The sequence below is a fragment of the Typopeltis vanoorti genome, chromosome 6 (assembly GCF_054136105.1).
Source record: "Typopeltis vanoorti isolate ZY-2024b chromosome 6, IOZ_Tvanoo_1.0, whole genome shotgun sequence".
Lineage (NCBI taxonomy): Eukaryota > Metazoa > Arthropoda > Arachnida > Uropygi > Thelyphonidae > Typopeltis > Typopeltis vanoorti.
The window spans coordinates 126,133,009-126,158,702 of record NC_143554.1 but is presented as its reverse complement, the minus strand read 5'-3'; the positions used below and the strand labels follow the sequence as shown (position 1 = coordinate 126,158,702).

The 25,694-nt window shown below is 35.8% G+C and overlaps 1 protein-coding gene across 1 annotated transcript in view; it reads left to right on the top strand.

The window, feature by feature from the left end:
* LOC150105918 (kyphoscoliosis peptidase-like) overlaps positions 1-25,694 on the top strand; it is a 70,606-nt gene that overhangs the window by 13,655 nt on the left and 31,257 nt on the right. Inside the window, exon 2 of the mRNA XM_090393681.1 lies at positions 19,598-20,622. Within this exon, the coding sequence (XP_090249807.1) occupies positions 19,606-20,622 (1,017 nt within the window). The 5' untranslated portion in view covers positions 19,598-19,605. The remainder of the gene's footprint in view (positions 1-19,597; positions 20,623-25,694) is intronic.

Sequence of the window (25,694 nt, the reverse complement as noted above, 5' to 3'; positions counted from 1 at the left end):
CTGTAGTTTGCTACTTCTGTCTTGAAGCCACCTTTATGCAATGGTACTATCTTACACTCTTTTCACTCCCTTGGAACCGTGCCAGAGCTGAGACTTAGATTGAACAACTTCGTCAGAGGCAATGTCAATTCTCTTGCATATTCACGTAGTACACGGGCTGACATGCCATCCAGTCCCACTGCTGTGTTCACATTCATATTATTAATATGATGAACATCTTCTGTTCATCTATCCTAATTTTGATGTGTCTCTGTAACATCAGCAACTGTAAAATCTCCACCTGAATGATACACCTTCGCAAAATGATCACTAAGCAACTCAACTGTTTCATTTGGTTCAGTCACTTTCCTACCACGAGCATTGTTTAAAGTCATTCTACCATAGTCATGTTTCCTCTTACTTGCTACATAACAAAACAAACTCTTTTGGGTTTACTTGGGCCTGTTTGGCTAATTCCCTCTCGTCTGATTTGGCCTTTGTTGCCATGCTAGTCGCCCTTCTTGCTTGCACTTTGTACTGCTCATGAGTATGCTGATCACTTTTTCTTTATATTTCCTCCACAATATTTTCTTTGCAGTTCTTGCTTTATATCCCTATTCATCGACTTAATTCCAACTTGGTTTATTGTCCTGACCTTGGGTATGTAGTCTGACACTGTTAATCTCAAGCAATCTCTAACCACTTGCCATGCACTACTGACATTCCTTCCTGTAGCTTGTCAAGGCATGGCACTGTTACAAGATGACTCCTGAGTTTATCATAATCACAGTCTTATAGTTAAACATAACCCCCCTCCCTTCTTGAAAGAGAACTTCATGTGTTTGACAACTTCCTAGAACAAGATCGCATGGTCACTTTCCCCAGTTGGAAGCAGAGTATCTAGCTTGGTTATGGATACATCTTCTGATACTATTATCAGATCTAATAGTCTCAAACCCCTTGCCCACTTTCATCTTGCCATTCCCACCCTCTTCCTTCCTTCAATCGATGTTCCTATAGTTAAAGTCTCCCATAATAATTGTTCGGCCAATATTCATTGTGCTAACCTGCTAATATCCTCTTTAACTTCTAATTTTATTGGTTGTAATTCTTCAGCTATCAGTAATACCTCACCCCCTTTCCTGTTCCCTCTATCCTCCCTGAAAATATAATATCCTTTACATTCTATTCGTATATCTATATTATTTTCAGGTATTATTAGGAATAAGTGAAGAGTTTACTGATGCCTATAATGTTTTGGCCAAGTCGAGCTGACCAATGCATGCCGTAAATTCTTCACTTATTCCTAATACTTCTTGCATTCGTGTACATGCATTTCAACATTCCTTTGTACCCACAGTAATCCCTGTGTAATGTCATTACCAACCCATTCAAATGGAACACCTAGGAAATCCCATTCGGCATTGCATAATCATTACTATACAACTGCTCATTTATCACAGGGCTGGCCAGACACATGCTTGATTTCATCCTCCCTAATATCTCTTGTTTCTCTGGTACTGCACTACAAATTTTCACTAAACAACACTTTCTCCAAACACCTAACTTCAACCTATTTAAATATAGTCCATCAGGCATATATAAGTCCTTTTGTCCATCAAATAATTCACCCCCACACATCTATAAAGTGTACACCATTCCTCCTGTACAATTTTCTCGTTGACTAATTGGCAATCATAGCCCTTCTCAGTTCAACAACAACACTTAACAATACAGTCGAAAAATACACAAAATACCACCAAATGTATATAACGATATCGCTAATATCTACTAAAAATAATGACTTAGCTGAGCAACACGTGTACGGCATCCGCTAATAAGAACGACGCTAGTACCCCAAGGATGGAGGTAAATGAAGGCCCGAGAACAGCAACGATATCATCTGATCTTGCTGGTGATTTATATTATTGAAGGAAAGGCAAAACACAGATCCAGTGTGTGTGTGTGTGTGTGTGTGTGTGTGTGTGTGTGTGAGAGAGAGAGAGAGAGAGAGAGAGAAAGAGAGAGAGTTTCGGTCACACTGAAGATGATTGTCCGATCCTACATAAAAATGGTATAGAGCACATATTTAAGGCGCTGGTTGTAGAATATGGTGTATTGAGCTTAAGATGTGTGTACAGTGTTGAGTTTGTCGAAGGAGTAGGAAGAATGGGGTGCTATCATCAGAAAAATTATTATTGTTGGAATTATTGATCGGTGCAACAGTCATTTTATGTATAAGAGAAACAGGACGGACTATAGAAAAGATCCCTCAAATACTCCTGTACCGGTGGAGAATCTCTAAGATAGGAAGTCATTTTCCATGACAAGTAAATGATCGACCAGAGAGAAAGCTGACAGTCATCAACACGGGATGGAACACGAACAAAATGGATATCGATTTACTGAGCAGGTTTCTATGTAAGACACGATTAAAAAGTCTGGAAATGTCAAGAGCAACAGGACATATTTCTCCATACCTTTCCATCGCACATACCCAATGGTGTATGACGTTGAGTAGCGGAATCCATACTAATGGTTAATGATTGCTGGTAGACCTCTAAGTGAACAAGTCGAGTGGCGATGACCTCAGTCTTCTCCATTGTTTTGGAGAAGACTGAGGTGAAGGCGACGGATAGGTAGTTTGAAGGCAGACATCTCCCATTTTTGGAATGGGCTGAATATAGGTTGGCTTCCATGTATTAGGATAGAGATGCTAAGTATGAATAGAGTGCACAGATGATATAGGACAGGCGTTTGTTCAGGAATACATCTTCTGAGTACAGCTGGGGAGATACCATCACGACCACAACCTTTTTGGTATCTAAGTTATTTTCTCTGATATATCTTTTTTTAAGAAAGATCATTAGATATGCAGTGCTTCCTAGGTTTCGATGGGATAGGTTGTGATTTGCTTTGATCATTTTTTGCATGCGTTAGCAGAGAAGATGATACTAAGGGGTCAGTTTTTATCAGTTGAGACTGCCATTAGTTGAAGCAAAAAGCGAGTTTCTGCTGTTGGTTCTTTCAAAGTTGGTTCTTTTCAAAGTTTGGATTTGTTGTTGTATTTTGTTGCGTGCTCCTGTGTAGACTCAGTATGAAGATGAAGCCTTCTTCCCAACCCATATTGTACTATTGATTTAACTGCCTCGAACGTATGTTGTTAGCCGATGGCTTGAAAAGTGGGCTGGATGGAAGTGAGAATGAATTCGACAGTTAGTTATTCACATTTGACAGCAGAGGACGTCGTACGGTCATTTTCGTATTTCATAGGGTTTTGGGAGTGAAGCCGTCTACTAGAAGAAGTAGTAGAATCTCAGATGCCCCTGCCCACAGAATTAGTTGGACAGTCACAAACATCTATGCTCGCAGAAGGATTCGAACTTGTAGCCTTTTGGCTAAAGAGCGAATGCGCTAATCACTCACGCAAGCCGGCAAGGCCTCTATGCCAGTAAGAATAATTTCTATAAACACCCCCCAGAGTAGGTGATTGAATTAGAAAGATGTATGACAACCAAGACGTTTCAGTTAAAAACAGTCTTCGGAGAAACGGTGTTTGTTCGAGTGGAAAAGAGGTGCGGCAAGGTTGTATACTGTAAAAGAGGTGTATACTGTCGCCCTACCTTTTTAATATTTATAGTGAATATATTATGTTATGACAATGACTGACTTAGACAAAGACCCAGTAGGAATTAGGACTGGTGACAGAAAAATAAATACTTTAAGATATGAAGATGATACAACCTTCGTAGAAGAAACTAAGGAAGATTTGGAGCGGTTGATTCCGTTGGTTAAGAGGGAAATCAAAAAAAAAAAAAATTGGACTTAATTTAAAACATTAGTAGAACAAAAGCGATGACTTCTGGCAATTTGGATGAATTTAAGATCGAGAGAGATAAAATAGGAGTACGGTAGTTGAAAGTTATGATTTACTGGGACCAGAATCAGAAATGATGGTAAATGTAAAGGTGAAATTAAAAGGACAGTCATGGGGAAAAAAAGCGATGTTAAATCTGACAAAAATTATTAAAGATGGTGAAAGTTAGATTTTTCAAAGCAACGATATTTCCAGTAGTGGTATATGGATGTGAAAGATGGATTATTAATATGAAAGACAGAATTGATTCAATTAAGTTATGAGCGTGAAGGAGACTTAGGAATTCCAAAGACTGCAGCCATTACTTGATAAAAATGGTTTAAAGAATATAAAGACAGAATTGCTCCATCGAGGTGATGATTGCTAAACAGAAGTTGATGTACTTTGGACATATTATGCGAGCAGATGAATCATTGGAAAATGCAATTATGATGGGGAAGATTGAAGGAATGAGAAGTAGAGCAAGACAGCAAAAGAGTTGGATGGGTAACATGGAGGAACTTACCAAAACTTACAATTGTTGAAAGAAAAGACCAGAGGCGAAGTAAGATGGAGAGTCTTTGTTCACAAAATCACCAAGAGTCGGAATAAAAGCACAAGTGCCTTTTTCCACTTGTGCCTAACACTGCATATTGCGCTTTGATATCAGATATCGATATTATCACGCAGGAAACTGCTTGTTACGCCTGTTTCAGAGCAGTGAACACCTGTGACCCTTTTAAAAATGGTAGTGGTGCCACTTTTGTGTAACAGAGTGTAATGATAGCAACTAAGATGAACTGTAGCTATGTCAACAGCAATTTGGGACTCAGTCCAAAATAGGAAGTAAGGTTCAGATGTTTGTAATATGCCGCGAATACTGATGAAGAGGATGTGAACATGATTTTTTAGTGTGGCGTTTTATGTGTTGATTTTAGTTAGGATTTTTTATTTGTTTTAGAGCTTGTTGGAGTTAGTTTTGGAAAAAGTTGTAATAATTTAAAAATAATTAACTTTACAAGGATATAAATGCTTATTTTTGCATACAGTGATCATTATCATTTACGATATATGATTACTGTTTATGTTGATCCCCCCCCATACACACCCACTCATCGAATATATTTCTTGTGATTTAATTTCTTGGCTTACAAGGAGGTCCTCACCAATTCCTACTTCTGCATAAAAGTAATGGAACGTTTCTTGTTCGCAAAGTCGTACAGATGTTATCTAAAATGCGAAGTAGAATTAACTTCAAACTCCAAGTAGCTGAACGATTATTGTAATGTGGAAACATAAATTTGATTTAAAAGAGCATAGCATAATCAGATTGAACAAAAAACACCATCTTTGATGGTGTTTTTTGTTCTGTACTCAAAATCAAACTGGAGTTTTTTGTTCTTTACTCAAAATCAAACTGGAGTTAGATTTTGAGTATCTAACTCCAGTTTTCGTTGTAAATTTCGAAATATCATAACGTTACTGAAGTTTCACAATCAGCTGTCTGCCTTAAGTTATTTGACTAATGGATGACATCAGAGCAAAATAAAATAAATAAATAAAAGTCTGAACTATTGTCCAACGAATAATTTCGTTGAAGTCGAGAGAAAATAATTTTTGTGGATTATTTTTCATCGATGATGATTCCATCTCTAGATTTAATGACTAGCAGCGACCTCTGTGAGATGTACTATTGTAGATTATCTGAACGAAAATTAAAGATTTTTTTTTCGAGAGAGGAAAACAAAAGTGTTGCTCCGAAGATTTAAAAAAAAAAAAAATGCCAGAATTCCATCCAAAGGTGTTCAGGCATCGTATAAAGCAGAATCCAAATATAATTTTTAAATATAATATTAATTTAATTCTAAAAAAAAAATTTCTTGCATTTCTATCTGGTAAAGGTAAGTTAGTTTCATGTATTTCCTACCAAAAAGAGGATGTCGTCCTCTTCATACTAAGAATTGAGCTTTAAACTTTCGTTGCACGAGGATGTCGATTTTCATTATTGCCGTCTTTTGTATTTTAGGAGTGTGTTTCTTTCCCTTAACACAGAGTTGAATGCGTTTGTTAGAATTCGGGGGACTCTCGATGAAAACTATTTTATAGCTCCAGCCTATCTAAAGGTAGCTACATTTATCGAACTATTTTACAAAACTATTCTCTTGCTCTGATCATCTTCCGTAGTTTCCTACAACTGCAATATATCAAGCCAACGTAGGCTTAGCTTAAAAACAAGTCCTTTGCTTACTATTACAATCTAGCAAAGCGCGTTAAAGGGTTTGATCGCATAGCAACGCTAATATCGTTGTCATTTGACTCCCTAGTAAATAAGCTCTCCTATTAACCTTCACCTAATAAGATTTATACTCAAACTTGGATCTATTCACCAAGCTTGCGTCTGCATTTCTACCACACGCTTTTAGCGTTGTCTTGACGACTAAGGAAATATGCGCCATCTTCAGACAAGAGCGTTTAATATTGCAGCCAAATAAAAATAACATAAATTCCCGAAAAAAATGCATAAAACGTCATGTGTATTTCCGGTATTCGCAAAACTAAAATGGAATCATCAATTTTCGGTAATTGCAAAATGAATTCCTCGACATCGGTGCCACTTGTCTGATGCTTATTATGATGTATTTTATTAAGTGAAAATAAACCAATACTATACATTAATGCAAAGAAATAAACTTCGAAACCTTTCTACCTAATTCCCCACGTGAATTACCAAGTGGAATGGAAAATATTCCAACACATCGACCCAACCATGATTTTAAAAAAATAAAATAAAAAATAAAAATAAAAAAATTCCATATCTATGAAAATTATAGGATATACGATTAACTGGATTTTTTTCCATTAAATTTTGGATATGACTGCCGAAATCTATTATTTTTTTACCTTTCTGTAATGAATAAAAAAAGTATTTAGAAAGACTCAATGTTTTGAAAACTATAATATCGAACACGTTGCCTACTGCATCGCATGCTTCATGTACTGGTGCTGTTTATGTGGAAAGAAAGATCTTGTTGGCTGTTGATGTTGCGATGAAAATCCCAACTTTCTTTTTGAACAAACAACACCATTAATCAAGGCTTTCATGTTTTCCTTCAGATCAGTAAGATATGATTGTCGAATTCAATTCCAATTCGTGAGTTTCTTTATTGACACGCGAGGATAGTCCTGTTATGTCTTTCTTACGATGTATGCCATCGACTATATATGTTTTTGTTTTCTTTATCACCTCAAAGCCCATCATATTTGACTAAAATATGGAACGTGGAATCGAAAAATTATCTCATACACAGACTAGGATGCATAAGAAGGTGTAGAGGATTAAGGAACCGAACAGTGTTATAATTTGGTATGCATATTCTCCAACCTCGTCCCCTCTGGTGGCGTAACACGTTCAGCGAGCAATAATCTTGCCATTTTCAAGATTTGTTTTGGAATTTGTTATGGACACCGTCTCTAAATATGATAGGCTGTCTCCTCCAGTGAGTGCATCTTTTACTACCTCATAGTTCTTGGTTTGGTGCGGGAAAAAAGACATTGAAAGTTTAATCGGAAGAATGATCTCATGTTTAGTAGCATTTGGGCATCTACTTTAGCCCTATTATTATTTTTTAAAAAAAACTTTCGTTTATTCGTAATACCTCAATAAATTTGCTCATGCACAAAAGAACGATTACATGATACAGGGTATGCAACAGACAATGAATCAGATATTGTAGCATTAAATTATCGAGTCTTCCTAAAACAATTGCTATTCGATTTTGACTTTCTATTTGACTTTGTGTATCTCTTCATTTTTATACTCACCTTTTACTTTAAAAAAGATAAAAATTGCGATGAAATAAAGTGGTGGTTTTTTCTGGACATCAGCCGAATTCATTACACTGCAATGGTTATTAAAACAATTTTTTATAGATTGATTTTGCCGGCATGCAGATTGGTTGATATCCTGGCTGTATCTATTTGGTTTCTCTCCCTCAACAACAACCTGCAGTAGAATATGAAATCAATATCAGGCGGTATTACACTTCACTGCACTGGTTCTAATATTTCATGTTTTCCATCCTTTCGTGCTGCTACTGATCTGCCAGAATGCATTTCAATGGCTGCCAATAAATACTGTTTTTTATTTATTTTTTTTTCGTCCCTTTTTCTTTCTCCGTTACCTTGAAATGCGAACAGTGTTTTGTGCATGTGTCTACTCGTCTCCAATAATAGGATGAGAGGTGGAGTTCGCACAACGTTAGGCATGGCACCGCTAAGAGCGTTTGGCCATCATTTGCCCTGACTACAAATGACGCACGTAAATATGTTCCTCTACATGTGACACGCAATGTTAATGGAAGTAGTTGGGTGATAAGTTTGCCAAAGTTCGACAAATATCCAATCCTAAAATTAACTATTCTTTAAAATGGCGTCATACTGTAAATTTCATTGGAAATTAACAAATTATGCAAATTTGGAACGTCTAAAGATGTCCATTTCAAGAATGGAAATTATTTTTTTAGCAGAGCGCGAGCTCAATGAAGCATGTATATTTCATAGCGAGCGTGTCAGTTTCACTGTGATCAGCTAACAGAAACTGGATAACGCCTATTACGACCCAGAAACTAATAAAAATGATTTTATGAAGTAATCGATCAAAGTTACAAAACTTACATTTCCGAATTAAGTCCCTTAGCGACAAGGTTACCATGGAAATGATATAAAATATCCAGATGCATTTTGCTGAAAACTGAAAATGCGTTTCTTTTTCCGTTCTTAACTGAACTTTATGGTTTAATCTATATTGAATCATAGGAAATTTTGAACAAAGGTCAGGTGGGCACTGCATAAGATAATCCAATACAGAAATTTAAGTTAAAATGCAAAAACTATACTACTTCGAGAATTCTTGGATAATTTAAGAAATTTCGCTTTTTCTTTGGTTCTAAAATTATCAAAAAAAAAACAACGTAGAAAATGTATGAAATGATAAAAAATCAGACTGAAAAATAATGCCGAAAAAATATTTTTTTTCCATTTTCCATCTTTTAATCTAGTGCTATTGCTAAGGCATTCATCACATCTATTTCACCAGAAGAATGTCTGTGGCATCACGTGTACAATCGCTTCTATATATAATCCATTTCAACTGGATAATGTATATTTCTTCAAACAAATCTTTAATGAGCTATTATAATATCTCATTAAAGATAGTGATATTCACACAGTTTTCCAATAATACGAGTTTATTGCTGCGTGTCATTTAATTTTTTCAAATAATTTTTAAACCTTTCAGTATGTGTCATTCTATCACAGCAAGGTGGCTTCAACGCCACCATACGAGGAACTATTTGTGGATAAAGTTATTCACCTTAGTTTACTATGATGACTTTGAAATATCCTAATTAAAACCGGTCTTCATCCTTGAAAGCTTGCCAATTGCAAAACACTACGGACAGGATTATTTAATCGTATTTTTTTGTTTCTTTGTTTGTTGAAACAGGTTGTTTATCTCAACAAACCTCTCACAGAAAATAATGACGTCATTTTTTATTTCAATTTTATATTTTCCAGATGAAATAAACAGCTCAATGACAAATAATACCCAGTTCTCTTTTTCCAACTGTAAAAAGTTCTCTCTCTCCCTCTCTCTCTCTCACTGTATCTATCTGAAGCGAATGTCTATTAAATCATAAGAATCACTACCACATTAATATTAATATTAATTTCAAATGAAACGAACATATTTTATTGCTTTTCAGGCAATACTATAAAAAACATTAACCTCTTATTCAATATATTTTCGGTGAAAATCATCGACAATTGCAAAAACAAACACGTTAAAAACGTATGATCTTTTTCACTATTGATCTCTTTTCATGGTTACCAAAGACTTAGTTCCTTGACTGTTTTAACCATAATCTAGTGAACTATTTTATCATTAATAAGTAACCTGTAATGTGTATTAAGTGCATCAGTTAAACTAATTTTTTAACCTTAAAATAATAATAAAAACTCACTAGATAATGATTTTCAGGGAGCGAAACTATAGCTTATTGTATGCCTTAATAGGTACAAAAACCATGTTTAGAGCAATATTTAGCCAATAGAAATCAAAATATTTAGTTCAGTAAAAAGATTTCAATACTGCCTTGCCTGGTCTACACCCTCTGTCCAAAAAGAAACCCAACTTTTCGAAAATAGAAGAAACTAGTGGCGTCACCTATTGTATCTTTTTGTTGTCGAAAGCGGCAACCTTCATTAGTGTTGTGTCAAACTGTTTATGACATTTTTTTCATTAGAAGCCGAGTTATAGTGTCAAAAGTGACAGTGTGTTTTGACGAACGGTCGGAAAATGAGTTTCAGACAGAAAGCTGCGATTGACTTTTGTGTTAAACTTGGTAAACGTTTTACCGAACCGCATCAAATGCTTCAAAAAGCATACGGTGATGAATGTTTATTCCGTACTCAAGTTTACGAGAGGTTTAAGCGATTTCAAAGTGGTCGTGAGACGCTTGAGGGAGACGAAAAGCCGGGCAGTCCAAAAACTGGACTGAGCGAAGTTAACATCCATAAAGTGCGTGATTTCATCAAAGGAAACTCGAAATCGTCCGTGAGATTGATTGAAGATGAATTCGGGATTTCAAAATCAACTGTGCACAACATTTTGACCGAGCGTTTGGGCCATCGTAAATTAAATTCGCGATTTGTTCCCCACAAGTTGACCGATGAAAAAACATTTAGTGACGAAACGTGGTGTTTTCAGTATGATCCCGAAACAAAGCGCCAGAGTGCTGAGTGGAGACCACCAGAACAGGGGCATTCGAAAAAAAGTCACTTGGAGAAGTCAAAAGTAAAGACAATGCTGACTTATTTCTACGATTCCAAGGGCATTATCCACAAAGAATTCATTCCGCCTGCCCAAACGGTCAATGCTGAGTTTTATCTGGAAGCGATTGATAGCGAGAATTCGTCGCGTACGGCATGAATATCATGACGACCAACCGTTCGTCAAAACACACTGTCACTCTTGGCACTATAACTCGGCTTCTAATGAAACAAATGTCATAAACAGTTGATACAACACCAATGAAGGTTTCCGCTTTCGACAACAAAAATGTACAACAGATGGCGCCACTAGTTTCTTATATTTTCGAAAAGGTCGGTTTCTTTTTGGACAGAGGGTGTAAACGTGTTTTGAAACCTTATTTTGAAAATATATTATGACACAAAAGCTCACTGGTTAAAATATCAAATAGGTACTTTGATCATCTAGTGACTGGTAAGAAACCGACTGACAGACAATAAGAAACGATGTTTAAAGAAGTCTCTAAAAATCGGCATAATCACGGATGCCTTTGCGTATCTAATTTGGAGGACCCTACAGGAGAGAATTCACTGTATTGTAATCTGAAAAACATCGGCATCCATCTCCTGATTAGCTTCCCTCTTCGGTCGTGCCACAGTTTTTGTTTGTAGGCATACACAAGACAAAAAAGATCTGCGTTCACCACAAGCATTCACCTCTGAGTTCTGCGTTCACCTCTGAGTACTAAAGGAGTATTATGGATGACTTAAACTATCCGAATATTGATTTAACAGCAGAGAAAAATCGTGATAAGAATTTATAGAGTTGAGAATTTATTGAACTGTTGCATGTCCAATTTCTCAAGCAGCGTTTGCAAGAAGCAACTCGAGGTCAAAGAGTGTGAGATTTGATCATAGCATCGGAAGGCATCTCCTTTAAGGACGTGGCTGTTTTGCCACCAGTTATTGAGGTGATCATGCCGACTGACCCGGGAAGCAGCTATATGGATGTTCCGATCAGGACAGGTTATTAGCTGAACTAAAAATCTGTAAATTATAACGAACTCAAGAGGATACTATCTTTGGTTCCATGGTATCAGTTATAAAGTTCAGGGAAAACTAAGTTGAAGTGTGAAAAGAAATTGGCTGCACAGGCTAAAGACAACTCAAAAGAATTTTATCGTTATGCTGCAACTAAAAGAAAGAATAAATGAATGCTGAATAATAACTTTATTGAATGCAGACGGCACTCTAATATCAGAATCAGATGTGGTAATTCAAATAAGATAAAGAGATGGAGGAAGAGATAGCGGTGCATGAGAAGGAGGTACTAGAGATGTTGCATAACGTGGATAAGAATTCGGCAATTGGGACAAATGGGATATCAGCACGTGTGCTAAAGGAATGTTTAGCTGAACATTCCTTTAGTCTAGGCTTTTGACAGGTTTGTATAATGTGAGTCTTAGCTCCAGAAATATTCCACAGGAATGGAAAAAATGTATAATAATCCAATTGCACAAGTGTTGGGCAATAACTGGTATGTCTAACTATCGACTTATCAGTATTTCTGCAGTAATTGTAAAGATTTTAGAGAAGTCTGTAAGAATTCGAATATAGAAATGGATAAAAAAACAAAATAGACTTTGCAGGACACAGGATGGGTGTATTAAAGGGAGGTTATGTCGAAGCAATTTGCTCATATTTTATATTAATGTTGAGGCTGATTTTGATACAGGGAATGGATACAATATGATACTGTTGGACTTTGCTAAGGTATTTGATAGGACACCACATGAAAGACTGTTGCATAAACTTGAGAATATGGGATTCTCAAGTTTATGCAACATATAAACTGTTGAATTGGATAAGTGGGTAGCTTACGGACAGATCAGAAAGCGATATATGGGAGATGTGAATCTGCCAGATTTAAGAAGATTTAAGTCACTAGTAGTGTGCCACAGGAATCAGTCCTTGGATCGTTGTTGTTTAATCTATGCATCGATGATATCGAAAAGGGCTGACAGAAAATCTTCAGCTGTTTGCCGATGATGCAAGGATAACGAGAGAAATCAGGGATGCGATTCACATACAGCATTTACAAGGTGATAATAATAAACTGGAAGTATAGGGAAACGATAGTGGCTATCAATTTAACGTTAGCTTGCGTAACGTTAGGCATCTTGGCGATCCACCAGCATGATATATTGCTGGGATTATGTTATGAGTAACTAGCCAAGCTAAGAAACTTGGAGTTATGGTGGATAGAAAGTTGAAGTTCGAAGGTCACATAACAAAAATTGCAAATACAACTCAGAAGATAATTGCAATGGTGAAACGATCATTGATATATAAAGATGTGGAAGTCATTTCGCCCATTTACAAGGCCTTGATATGACCGCATCTGGAGCAGATTTGGTCTCCTGGGTTTCAAAGCGATAAAGAAATTGTGACAGGGCTGCAAAGAAGGGTTTCAAAGATGATCAGGAGTACGGAATGTAGTTAAGGGGACAGACTGAGAGTATGTGGACTGTAGACATCCCTCTTTCTTTTGATAGTAGAAAGAGTGATGATATGACAGAGGTCTATAAACTCTTGAGAGAGCATCAGAGGATACTAGATCATAAAATTGTTTATTACATGGAAGGTCGGGAAAGAACATGGGGTATCCATGGAAGTTAAGTTTGTGTGCAGTTAAGAAATGGGATAAGAGCTAGATTTTTCTCTCATAAGAGCGTGAATAGAACAGTTTACTTGCTGAAGTAATGAGTTCATCCAGTGTGAATGTGTTTAAGAGAAATAAAGAAATAAACAATCTAGAGATAGTGGAAAGTTATGCTATGAAGCACGATTTTCTCAAATAATATCAAATATAAATGGAAAATGTTTGAACTATTATTCATATGCAGAATATAACTGTTTATTGTGATAAATGAATAAAGCTGATGCTGATTAACATTTCGTTGTTAAGTTTCGTTTGTAAATTAATGTTAAATAATTTTAATCTTAAAATGAATAGAGTTACTATTAATTTTAAGTTTGAAATTAAAATTAAAAATTTTTAAAAATAAAAAGAATAAATCAGCTAACACCTTTTATTCCCTTATAGTGAGTAGGCGAGGCCTTTATACCCTATTAAAAATTTTTAATTTCAAAATTTTAATTTCCCGTTAAAAATTAATAATGAACAACTGGTGATCAGGTAGTTTGGTAGTATCACATTTGATTCTTCAAAAGAAAGACATAGGTTAGATTCTAATTATCAATTAGAACAATTTTTATAGACCGTTATATGTATTTACTTTTTCATCTGATTCAGCAGTATGATCTTTATCTCAGATAACGTTGTTTTATACTTATCACTAGAATAGGCTTGGATTTTAAACCCCACAACTCAACAAATCTGACTTTTGTGACAGCGATACATACTATATACACATACGCAAGCAAACTCGCACGAACACTTACAAATAAATGCTGCTGAAGATGGTATCCAGAAAATTGACCGAAAACAATTCGTTGAAAAACAATTGATCATAAATTGTTTTTCAACGAATATATTGTTCATCGAAAAACAATTGACCGAAAAGTAATTTATAGAGAACACAATATAAATATAAATAACAAAATAACAAAAAGGCCGGCCTGATTGACCGAGTGGTTAGCGTATCCGCTCTCCAGCCAAAAGACTGTGGGCTCGAATCCCACCGTGGGCATGGATGTTTGTGATTGTCTGTGAAAATATTTGTGGTAGTGGTCAACGGAAGATGGCGTTGGTGTAGATGATGAAGGTAGTTGCGGTTGGTGGAGCGGTGGAGACGGAGAGCTCTAGAGTAGGTGCCCTCCCTCGATGAGCCCTTGGACTCCCTGGAGATGTTATGTAATAATCATAATAATAAACAATTAATCTAAAAAGAGTTCGAAAATAACAGTTAATCGAAAGGCTGTTTCTCGAAAAAGTAATTTATCGAACGGCAATTAATTGAAAACAAAATTTACCGAAAGTCAATTCGTCAAAAACCAACAATTCATCAAAAAATCACAATTCGCCGAAACTGCACATCGAATGGACAATTCATCGAAAAATGAATTACAAGACATATGAAATGAAGTGTATTTATCGAAAAGAACTGTAGTTTTTAATGGATTAACTTGTTGTTGAAGTATGTGTGGTAATTTTTTTGAGGGATGTTCCTTTTTAGACAGTATATAATTATTACTATTAGTAGTAGTAGTGATAGTATTATTAGTATGGTGACGTCCGTACATACAGACCAGCTATATGGAATATAGCTGGTCTGTATGTACGGACCTTTTGCAAAAATTGGTCAAACCGTTCCGGTTCTCAGTTCAGCTATATTCTGGATTACAAAGGGAAAACATGTCGACATTTTATATTGCAATAACTCTCTGACTTAGTGGAATACGTGCAACGTAGGAATTTGTAAAACGCACAAGAAGCCCGTGTCGTTCGGTTTTGATTCCAACAGGATATCGTTTACTAGAAAAATTTAGTAAAGAAGTTTCGAAATGATATTAGCGATTCCGCTCTGGCTAGATGAATTTAATGAAAATTTTATACTTAAGATCTAAATTAAAATATGTCAGTTTTTAATTTCAATCTGGTTGTTGTTGTTGTGAAAAAAATTAGATAGAACGAACTTTTTGTTTTGTCTAGAGACAAATCACTAACTACACAATAAAGTAGCAGGTTGGCTTACAGAATAATGTAAAAAACAACAAAATAATTATAACGTCTCAATGACCACTTACATATATCTTGGGTGACGTTACGTATTCTTACCGAACACTTTAAAACAATAGTTTTCAAGAAAATTAATCTTTCGATGAATTATGAAAGTATGGCAATTATTTGGTCAACATAAATATCTATTTCGCTACAGAATAGAGAGAAAATCGAGAATTGAAAGGCAGAAGCATCCGTAAAGCTTTTCCCATATTGCAGAAAATAGAATGAGTAACAAATGCCGCGTTACTAGGCGTACCTATTTCTCCTTTTCCGTTTTTGCCAACAAGTTCCATGTACTTTTGAAAAATGATAAATCTTTGTGGCTATGTCTGAATTCATTATTAGCTGCCCCACCCCATCTTCCGCTTGTCTGTAAAATACCCACCGAACCTTTCACACGAACCATTGCGTGAAAGGAGTTTTGGAGTACTGCGCTAGACCTTGGCAAATCGCCAACAGGTCAACAGTCACCTCCTGATCTTGATTTCTTTGGTATATATTTCGATTTCGTCGCAGGCGCACGTTTACTAGGGAGGAAGTCACAAATATATTGGAAAAACGGTGAAGGTGAATTCAAATAATTGAGGATATTTTTAGTTTGGATTTTTGCTTACTAAAATGCATGTGATTGAATTGGGAATTCTGTCGAAAAATAATTTATTTAAAATCTCAATATAGATGACTGTGCGTAGTTTTTTTTTTATGGAATTGGTTATTTTCGACCATGCGCAAGGGTGTATTGAACCCAGAGAATAAGAGAGACATCATTAATTGTGTAACCATGGAAACGGGATATGATAGCTAAAAAGCAGTTTACGCCTACAGTTATATAGGTGGGATTTTCCCCAGTGCTATTACTCTAATTCTTCATTATGAATGGGACGTCTAGTATTTTTTTTTTCTCTCCTAATATAGATCCATAAATGAACATAATGACCTCTTTTGACAAGGTATCTAGACAAATAATCGATTGGGAATTGACCACTCCAAGCACTATTCTCATTTTGGTTGTGTAATGAAGTGAAAAGTGGAATAGTTCGCTAAATAATGAATAGATTGAAATAATGAATAAAAATAAATAGAATTTATTTTTATAAAATCATAAAACAATAACGAAAATTAAAATTTATTAAGCACACTGTTCGTGTGCTTAATAAATTCTGAGTTACAATGTGTATTAGTTTAGCTGTTTACGAAATTAATATTTGTAAGATTTATTTAAAAAAAAAGAGAATAAAAACAGTTTTGGTTGTTGTGGAAAACAAATTAAATGAACTGAAGGTAATTGCTTTTGCATCCATAAGAAAACACTTTACCATTTACAACTTCAGAATAATAATAAATCGAATACGATTGAGCGATGCTTTCAAGGTATTTTACTAGACACACACTGGATATTCCAGTGTGTGTGTGTGTCTGGTTTTATTTTCTTAACAGAATAGGATACGATAATTTGCTGCAATCAGAAATTTTTTGCTGTTTTGATTCTTGACCTTATAAAGATTTTTAACTTATTCGTCTAACACCAATCCATCTATAGTTAAAAAAAAGCTTTATCAAGATGATATACGTTTGCTTTCCTTGCATTCTTGCCTTCAAATTATACCGATTCGAACCCATAATGTTTTCAAAATTGATTATTTCTTTTGACCAAATAAAACCCACAGAATAAATTTGATTTGGTTAATCCATAGTAGAGATTATCTTGTTAGAGGAGAACAGATCAGAAATGTTTTGAAATGTAACAGCCAAAAATAGTGAAGATGAATATTTTCCCATCATGCTTACGGATAATGGAAACCTGTTGCTAAGCTTTTGTGTCTCTAATAACCTGACCCTCGCTAAAACTAAATTCATACTTAAAAACATGCGTAGTTACACTGGAATCGAACCAAGAAAAAATGAAGTCCATAATCGACTAGGTGATAATCAACAATGAAGCTAAGTACATGACAGAAGCTACAGTTACAAGAGGGGCAGGACGTGGTAGTGATCACTATTTACTGTACAGATGATAATAGGGGAATAGAAAAAACAGAAAGATAACAAACGCTGTAAAGAAACCAAGAGAGAAAAATCCAAAGAAAGCATGTTTAGCGTGACCACAGGTGAAAAGAACCAGATAAATACTTATTTAAAGGGGATTTAGAATTAGAAGATTTATTACGAATAGGATATAGTTATGAATACATGAATAGAATTAAACATTAAGTCAGCAGGGTGGACAATTTACTAACGTATATTTAAGAGTTATGTATGGGACAACAGTTTCAGATAGGATTAAGATTGACGTGAGATTCTACTGGGTTGTGTACAAAATGGTGGGATTCTACTGAAGGTAGTGGTGACATGCGATTTTTTGAGCGATGGTAGGTAGGAAAACGAAGTCCAAGGTATACATTGAATGGTAGTAAAGACAACTCACAAAATAGCTGCAATAGTCAGACAGACAATAATCAGCAGGGAAAAGGATTCTGTGATCTCTCGATATAAGTCCCGGATTAGACAACATATAAACTACTGCGCATAGAAGTGGTCATGACATTCCAAAGAGGATGCCTAAAACTTTAGAAAGAGTACAAAAGCATATAACAAAAGTGATGTTCAAATGGTGGAACACTGGCTGTGAAGATAGCGGTGGGTCATTTGCATAGAGTTTGGTGGAGCGATATGATTGAGACATAAGTTGACAGATACTGGATGGACATCGGTGAGATTTTTCAATGGTAAAACAAAGAGAATGGTGAAAATAAGAGACTACTTAGGAAGTTGAGCAAGTGGGGGGCAGGGAGAGGTGTTGAGTAGAACACTTTGTGAAGATGATACGAACAGTATTACGATGCGATTCCTATTGAAATAAATATGACTAATAAGTAGGGGATAAATAAGAAACAAATCAGATTTTTCTTGAATTGTCCCTACATTTGTCAATGCTTAATACTGATTTCTTTTGAGAATTTCAAATTGTGATTGAAGTGAGTATGCAGGGACAAAAAATGGTGTTTACATCGATGAAGTCTTGAAGCTAATCACAAAGTTATCTTCTGTACAAACATTTGTTGTTACTTGCGGCGTCATATTCCATACTAAACAAAGTAAAAGGTCTACATGCAAGCGTGTTTCATTAATATCGAACTGTTTACAGTAAACGTCGGTTATACAAAATCGCTTGAAGTGACAATTCAAGTCGCTTATTTCAAGATATGGTGAAAGGGCACTTGAAAATAAAACGAAAACAATGAATAATAAACTGATAGACTTTCTCAATATTATTATGTGTAATCAGATGTAGTTTCTACAATTAATAACCACATAGTATTACTTTTTTGCGCATTTTTATTACTTCGTGTAACTTTTGTACGTTTTTTTTTAAATATTTGAAAATAAATCTGTTTATGTTCTGAAACTTATAACGTCATCCCATAGATGATGTAGTTTAAAAAAAAAAAAAAAACTGAAGGCAAATTAACAAATCTTCATAAGGAGGAAAAACACAGGTCATATTTGCAGGTTATTTTCATTGAAAAATGGATTGGTGTCTAATGGTTTGTTATCAGATCCGCAAAGATGTTATAATCATTAATTGTTTATCAAACTGCTGTGCTAATATAACTATTTATTTTGAAGATTCAGTAACAAAGGTCGATGTCATTTATCACTCCTATTCCCACCCTAACATTCTCTCTATCTTTGTACAAAGAGCACCACGCAATGAAAAAACACAAATCGAGCGACTGATATTAAGTGTCATGCGATATTTCAACTCAACGAACACACTCATGCGGTTCTGAATCGTCCATTAATCAAGAATGGTTATAATCATGGCATGCTTTTGAAGTATGCAGAAGATAGTCAAGCGACACAGATGAGATTAATAGAATGTAATAGTTGAGTTAAAAGAGCTCGGGAAATGTTTAATAAAATCATCATAATCGAAACATGTTATAACCGAGGTTGAATGTGTATATTATCACCAAACCGACAAACTTTATATTACGGAAACTTTGTATGTTAAAGTGTTTTTGAATATTTTATTGGATGACATTAAAACCGTTTGGATAGATATATTTTAACTAAAGATAAAACAAAAAAAAAGCAGGGTTTCGGGCTATATTTAGTTGAAATCCCTGGAACACACGTTTAAAATTTGGACTTACATTTAGATTCATTTTAAATAAGATTAATTTTGTTTTTATTATGTATTGTAGCTACAGGAATGGGATGTGGTTCAAGCCGTGGATCTCGTGTGGTGACGCCACTGGGCAAGACGGTAGTGGTGCCAATTGCCTGGGCCCAAACCAAAGGGGGGCCATTGAAACCCATGTTGCTAAAATCCCGTCCATTTATACCAAAAATGAACAGCGGAGTTCAGACTGATGACGGACTAGTGCTTGTGGACAACGTCACCCAGACAGATGCTGCCTTGTACATCGAACCAGAATGGAATTCCGAACGAGACAACGACAAAGCATTGTCGGATGTGGAGACTCAAACTTTTACTACAGCGCCATCTAGTGAGAAAGATAACGTCAAGAGTGTCTGGATCCAGACCGAAGAAAATGGATCGGAATCTAAAGAACAAGCGACTGTAATGGTCCAAACGGATGAAAAATATACCATCGATATCGGAGTGCAGGTCATACGGAGCAAATCAGATCAACATACTCAAACGGATAGGACTTCATCTGCCAAAGAAACCCGAGAAACCAATGTCGCTTCACCTATTGAAAGCAAGTCCCCGTCCATTTCTTCTCGCCTTTTTGAACGCACTTTACCTTCATCCTTATCTCCGTCCCCTACTATCCAGATGAATTCAATGTCGGATTTCGAATCCCAGACGGATCCGGTATCACGAGCGCTCGCTGCCAATGCCGACAGTGAATCTGGTGTCTTGTACGTTGGCGATCTCACTTCCCCATTCGCTCACATCGGCAAGGAACTAGGAAACCATCCGTCCACTGCTACGGGAGGAGGAAGAACCTCCAAAGCTGCCATTCAGGAGAGCATTGCCCAACTATTATTAGACGTTGAGGACAGCCTGCGTCACAGTCACAAATATAAGGAAAAGCGCTCGTCTATGGAGAAAGAATACTGCGAAATTGGCGTCCAAACAGATAATGATCCTATTACAGATGAAGCACCTGAGTTCGCAGCTAGACCGCCTCCTTGCAAGAAACAAGAAATGATCCCTAACTTAAGCGCCTTCAAAGAGATTGATGAACACGCCTTGAATGTAAGTATGAAAAGTTATTTTTATTCTTAAATTACATGTTATCTGCTTCCTTGTTAGTTCGAAGGCGAATCTCAAATGAATGGCCATGACAGTAGTTTCTATTTAATCCAAGAAATTTCTCATTTAAGACTTGCTTATCGATATTAAGATACTATTGGTTGTATGGAAATCATCAGTAAGAATGCTAGTCGTTTTTAGTGGCTAATAAAGTTTTATGGAATCATATATAACGCCAATGATGTTCAAATGACAGTGTGGCCAGCCATAAAATACCGGCCAATCGGGTTTTAGGTGATGATAAATGGCTAATGCAGTCAAGCCATTGTCAAGACACCGCTGATGTTTTTGTTTGTGTTTGATTGTCTAAGGCAGCGCTTCCCAAACTGTGGGCCGCGGCCCCCTTAGGGCCCGTAGGTTTTGTTGAGGGGGACCGTGAAATAATGAAAACAAATTTAAAATCTTTTAAGACTAACTAGATTTTTTTATCTTAAAAGAAACATATTTAATTTTTGTTATTTATTATTGCTTTTTTGTTATTTTTTTATATTTTAACGGGAAAAAAATCACACATTGGTGTTGGTTCACAAATTTTGCTTCCTGCGTATTTGGGCGCTTAACGAATATTAGTAAATATATGCTTATTCATATAAGTTTCATTTCAAAGCAGAAATCTAAGAATTGCAGTTTCAGATTTCACCTGATATTGGTGTAGCAGTATTGAAACACAACCATCACATTAAATTGTTATGAAATTTTTTTTATGTTTTTAATTCTTACGTTGTTTATTACTAATCGTTTTACGTTTCATGTGCTTGTGAAAATGCACAAATCACTAGAAATAGGATACAACACAAACTTTTCGAATAAATTAAAAACAAAAGTATGAAATATACAACCACAGAATTCTACAATTCAGTAGTATAATTACTATATAGTTTTTAACATATTTTAATGAATCTAAGAGTTAATTAAAATAAAATATGGCACTTCGTTTTAATTGTTTCCGCTTCAATTTTTGCCGCAGAAAGGTCAGGTATATTCTATAATTAATTTTTCAATAACTAAAAAATCTAAAGGAATTTTTAAATAAAATATATCTCTATTCAACGATGACTTTTAAGCCGGAACAGGCCATGCTAGGCCTAAATCCTTGATACGCATGATGATGAAGTTCGCTCTAAGCAGTCGCACTCTCCGCGAAATTTCGAATCATTTATATCTTAAATCTTAGAGGTCCTCGGCGAGTATTTCAGTACCCGTGCGTACATCTCTGCATGTTTAACTGAGTTTGTATTAAAAATTGCATTCTTGAAGTTGTGCCCATCTACATCTAAAATAAAAAATATAGAGCCGGATTTCACCAAAGTAACAATTTTATTCGCCTCATTAAACGTTTTTTTTTTATTACTGATTTTTTATTTAAATTCCATAATTTTTTACCCCTGCTATGTATATATTGAATTCATATAACTATAATGCAAATGTTCAAAAAATAAATATCTTTATAAATATTTCTGTTTGAATAAAATATTATTATAACTTCTCCCAAATGTTTTTGAGAAGGAATATGCTAGCGTCACTAAAATTCTAAAAGGAATACGCAGGTTTAGGAAACACTGCTATAGATTATCCTCACCTCACTCGAGACTATCAAGGATATAACTATTTAAGATATTAAATGACTTGTACACTGTAAAACTTGCCGAACAGAGAAAAGGACTGGAGTACATCATCATCAGAAAAACTACAAAAGGAATTGGAGAATAGTGATAGAAGTTCATTAATGTATAGGGAGAGTTTTGGTGCATTCAGAGAAAAGCTTCGACTGGGATAACCCAGTGTTGATAAAGATATTCTAAGAGAGAAGAAACCATCTACCACAACACGCGGCGAACGACCAGAAAGTCAACTGGTGATCTCAATTTAAAAGGCAGATGAGGAAGAACACAAGATCGTAGCTTGTTCAAAGACCTCTATGGCAGACCTAATCAAATGCTCAGAAATGCCAAGAGCAACCGTATGATTTCATCCGAAGCTTTCTATGGCTTGTGTCCAAAGGTGAGTAGGATCAGCTATAAGGTACTGTCCATATTAGTGATCTATTTGTATTCATATCTATACTATTGACTAAGTAATTGGCGAGAGAAGATAGATGAAAAAAAGATGAAAAAAAATGGATGCTGCTGATCTTTATTGTTTTCTACGAGATATTATGATGACGGCGATGGATCGACAGCTTGACTTTCATGTTTTTTTTAGGGAATGGCTGGATATAGGCTTGGTTTCATGCTATTGGATAGAAGTCAGATTAGTGTGACAGCTTGCATACGAAACAAATTTGTAGCACATTTGGGATACTATCTAGAATCTAGATCAAGAAACTCGTTAATATCCAGTTAACGAGGATTATTCTAACTTTCTAGTGAAAGATCAGAGAGTGGGCTTTTCGGTAGCGGTAGAAGATGACTTTTCCTTGAACAAGAGTAAGAGAAAAGTACTGATGCCTTATTTTTCGGATGATGTGGTGCCATCATCCAAAGAAAAACTAAAGAAAGGCAAACATTTGGCCGAATAAACTTAGAGGGGAATAAGAAGGCTCGACTGCCGTATGAGCAGGAGAAAAGTTTTCTGTATTTGGCCCTTTCAAAGTCTGATTCGAATTCGATTTCTTTTACAGATGTTGTGAGCTGTGGTATAGGCAGGCTGAGTGTGAAAGTGTAATTTTTGACTTAAGCCACAGGCGATATTGTTGAATTTTTATCACACAGACTGTTTTGACTTGATGTTAAACCCAGGTTTGAATAGCAGTCGGAATTTTGTGTGGAGTGGAAAATGAAAGCTCTCATTCCAGTTACAATTGTTTCTGTTATTCGATCGGAGTAGATGTTTGGATGAAGAAAATGGCAAGAGTAATCAGATCATAAGACAGAAAATTAGAAATTATAGACGTCATCCTGCTCAGATTTTCTACTGTGCAAGATTTCGACAGTCACCATTTCCTTGGATGAGTTACAAAGAGGAGAACTAATACCTATATGTTTCAAAGGAGAGCTGAGATAAGTTCCTAAATGTTCAGTTATCGGGTATTCTGGTTAATAGATGGACGACTATGTTAGAACATTACAAATAGTATGCGTTTATTTAGATACTGTTCCTGCTTGATTCCTAAACCTAGAGAAGAGAAGTCACATATTCAGAATGGAGAAAATTAATCTTCAGAAATAAATAATCAGAGATCATTTGGGTTATTTATAAACGAAGAACGGTAAATACGTACAGCAAATTAGGTGGTTAGTTATTGTAGGATGATGAAACGACCATGAGATCCATGGGGAACTTACGACGCCATCTTATGAAAATAATGTAATACTAGTGGTTGTGATGTATTTTTGTCTGTAAATTGCGTGTGTTCTCCTGGTCGGTTTTCCTGGTTGCGAAGAGGATGGGGGGGGGGGGGATAAAGAAAATCTGTCAACTCTGCATGAGACCGGCCAAGTCACCGTCAGCTGAAAAGCTCTGATAAAGATTTGCATCCTAGAAGACCGGATTCGAACTCGTCTTCCAACCAAACGGCATTGCCGAAATCAACCGAGCGATGGAGGCTCACGACAGCAATGAAAACAAGCTATGCTTTCTGAAAAGAAAATTTCGAACCAGAGGGAATCAACCTATACATCTAGAATGTAGTTTCGATAGTTAGTGGACAGTGGGTTTTTTTTTTTCGATGCTCAGTTCAGATTGTGAGAAGCCTCAGATCAGGTTTCGATATATATATATAAGTAGTGTCCACGGGTATTAACGTTTGTGTGAAATCCATGAATGTTGATGAAATAGATACAAAAGTGTATCTATTTCAATGTTTTAATAGCATTCTGTTTCTTTAAAGAATGAAACATAAATCCTCCAACGTCTCATATTTCTTAAAAGGAATAGGCGAAGCCGTTTTAGTCCTAACTGTTTTGAAGACTAATGAGCAGCCAGTCTCCCTCTTCAGCCATAACTCGTAGCTGGTCCAAGGCTATCAATAATTTCATAGGCATCCGGAGAGGAGAGGAATGCAGACAACTTTAACCATCTTATTATCTCTAACACTATATATTAGTGATTTCTACGATCGATTTGCTTGAGTCACGTCATTAAACACCCGAGAAACTGGTTGAAATAAAAAGGTCTAGAAAAAGTTCTTCTAGTTAGCGACTAGAATCGTACTTTTTTCTATTCGGATATATACCCTATATCAAACTTACAGAGCAAGGACATGTAGTGTGTGGGTAAAAGACATGAAGACCAAGGAGTACCCATACTTCTATCCATGCGGGTCCTCAACAGTGTCCCTCTTACATTGCGTACAATTATTCTCCAGCTGTTCTGATGTACTATCTACTGGCTGGCTTACGGTGTCACTGCACTGCTGAAGAATATGCTGGCTCCATACTTAATCACAGTGAACTGCCAATGTGTGAAGAGAAAGAGGTGAAAACAAAGAAACGAGAAACCTGAAATTAATAGCCACTTCATGTTTCTAATAAGCTGAACGAGAATGTTTCTCTGGCGATGATCATCTACCATCTAGATGGAATTTTCTTCCGCTAGAAGAAGTATACTTATAAGGATGAGCCAAACACCATTTGTTTAAACAGACCTTAGCTTAGTTCTGTTAAGGGATAAGCCGAACTTTGAAACGTTTTTATGTCACGTTTTTTATCTCTTCGTTTTTGTTTTTGTTTTTCAGCAGGATTAAGCCGATAAACCAATTAAGCCGTTAAACTGATAAGCCGAAATTTGAAAAGTTTTTATGTTACGTTTTTTGTTTCTTCATTGTTTTGAAACGTCCAACAATGTGTTTACCTTCGTGAGACAAAATTTTTTTGCACGTTCAAAATAATGGAGAACCAGCTTACCAGCCCAGAACGTGGGGTTGAGCGCCATAGGGGCCAGGAGGGGGGACAGATCCCCTCTAGTATATATATATATATATATATATATATATAATCGAGGGATTGCTTCATATATATTGAATTTATATTATATAAAGTCAATATATATAACCGAGGGATTGCTACATATATATT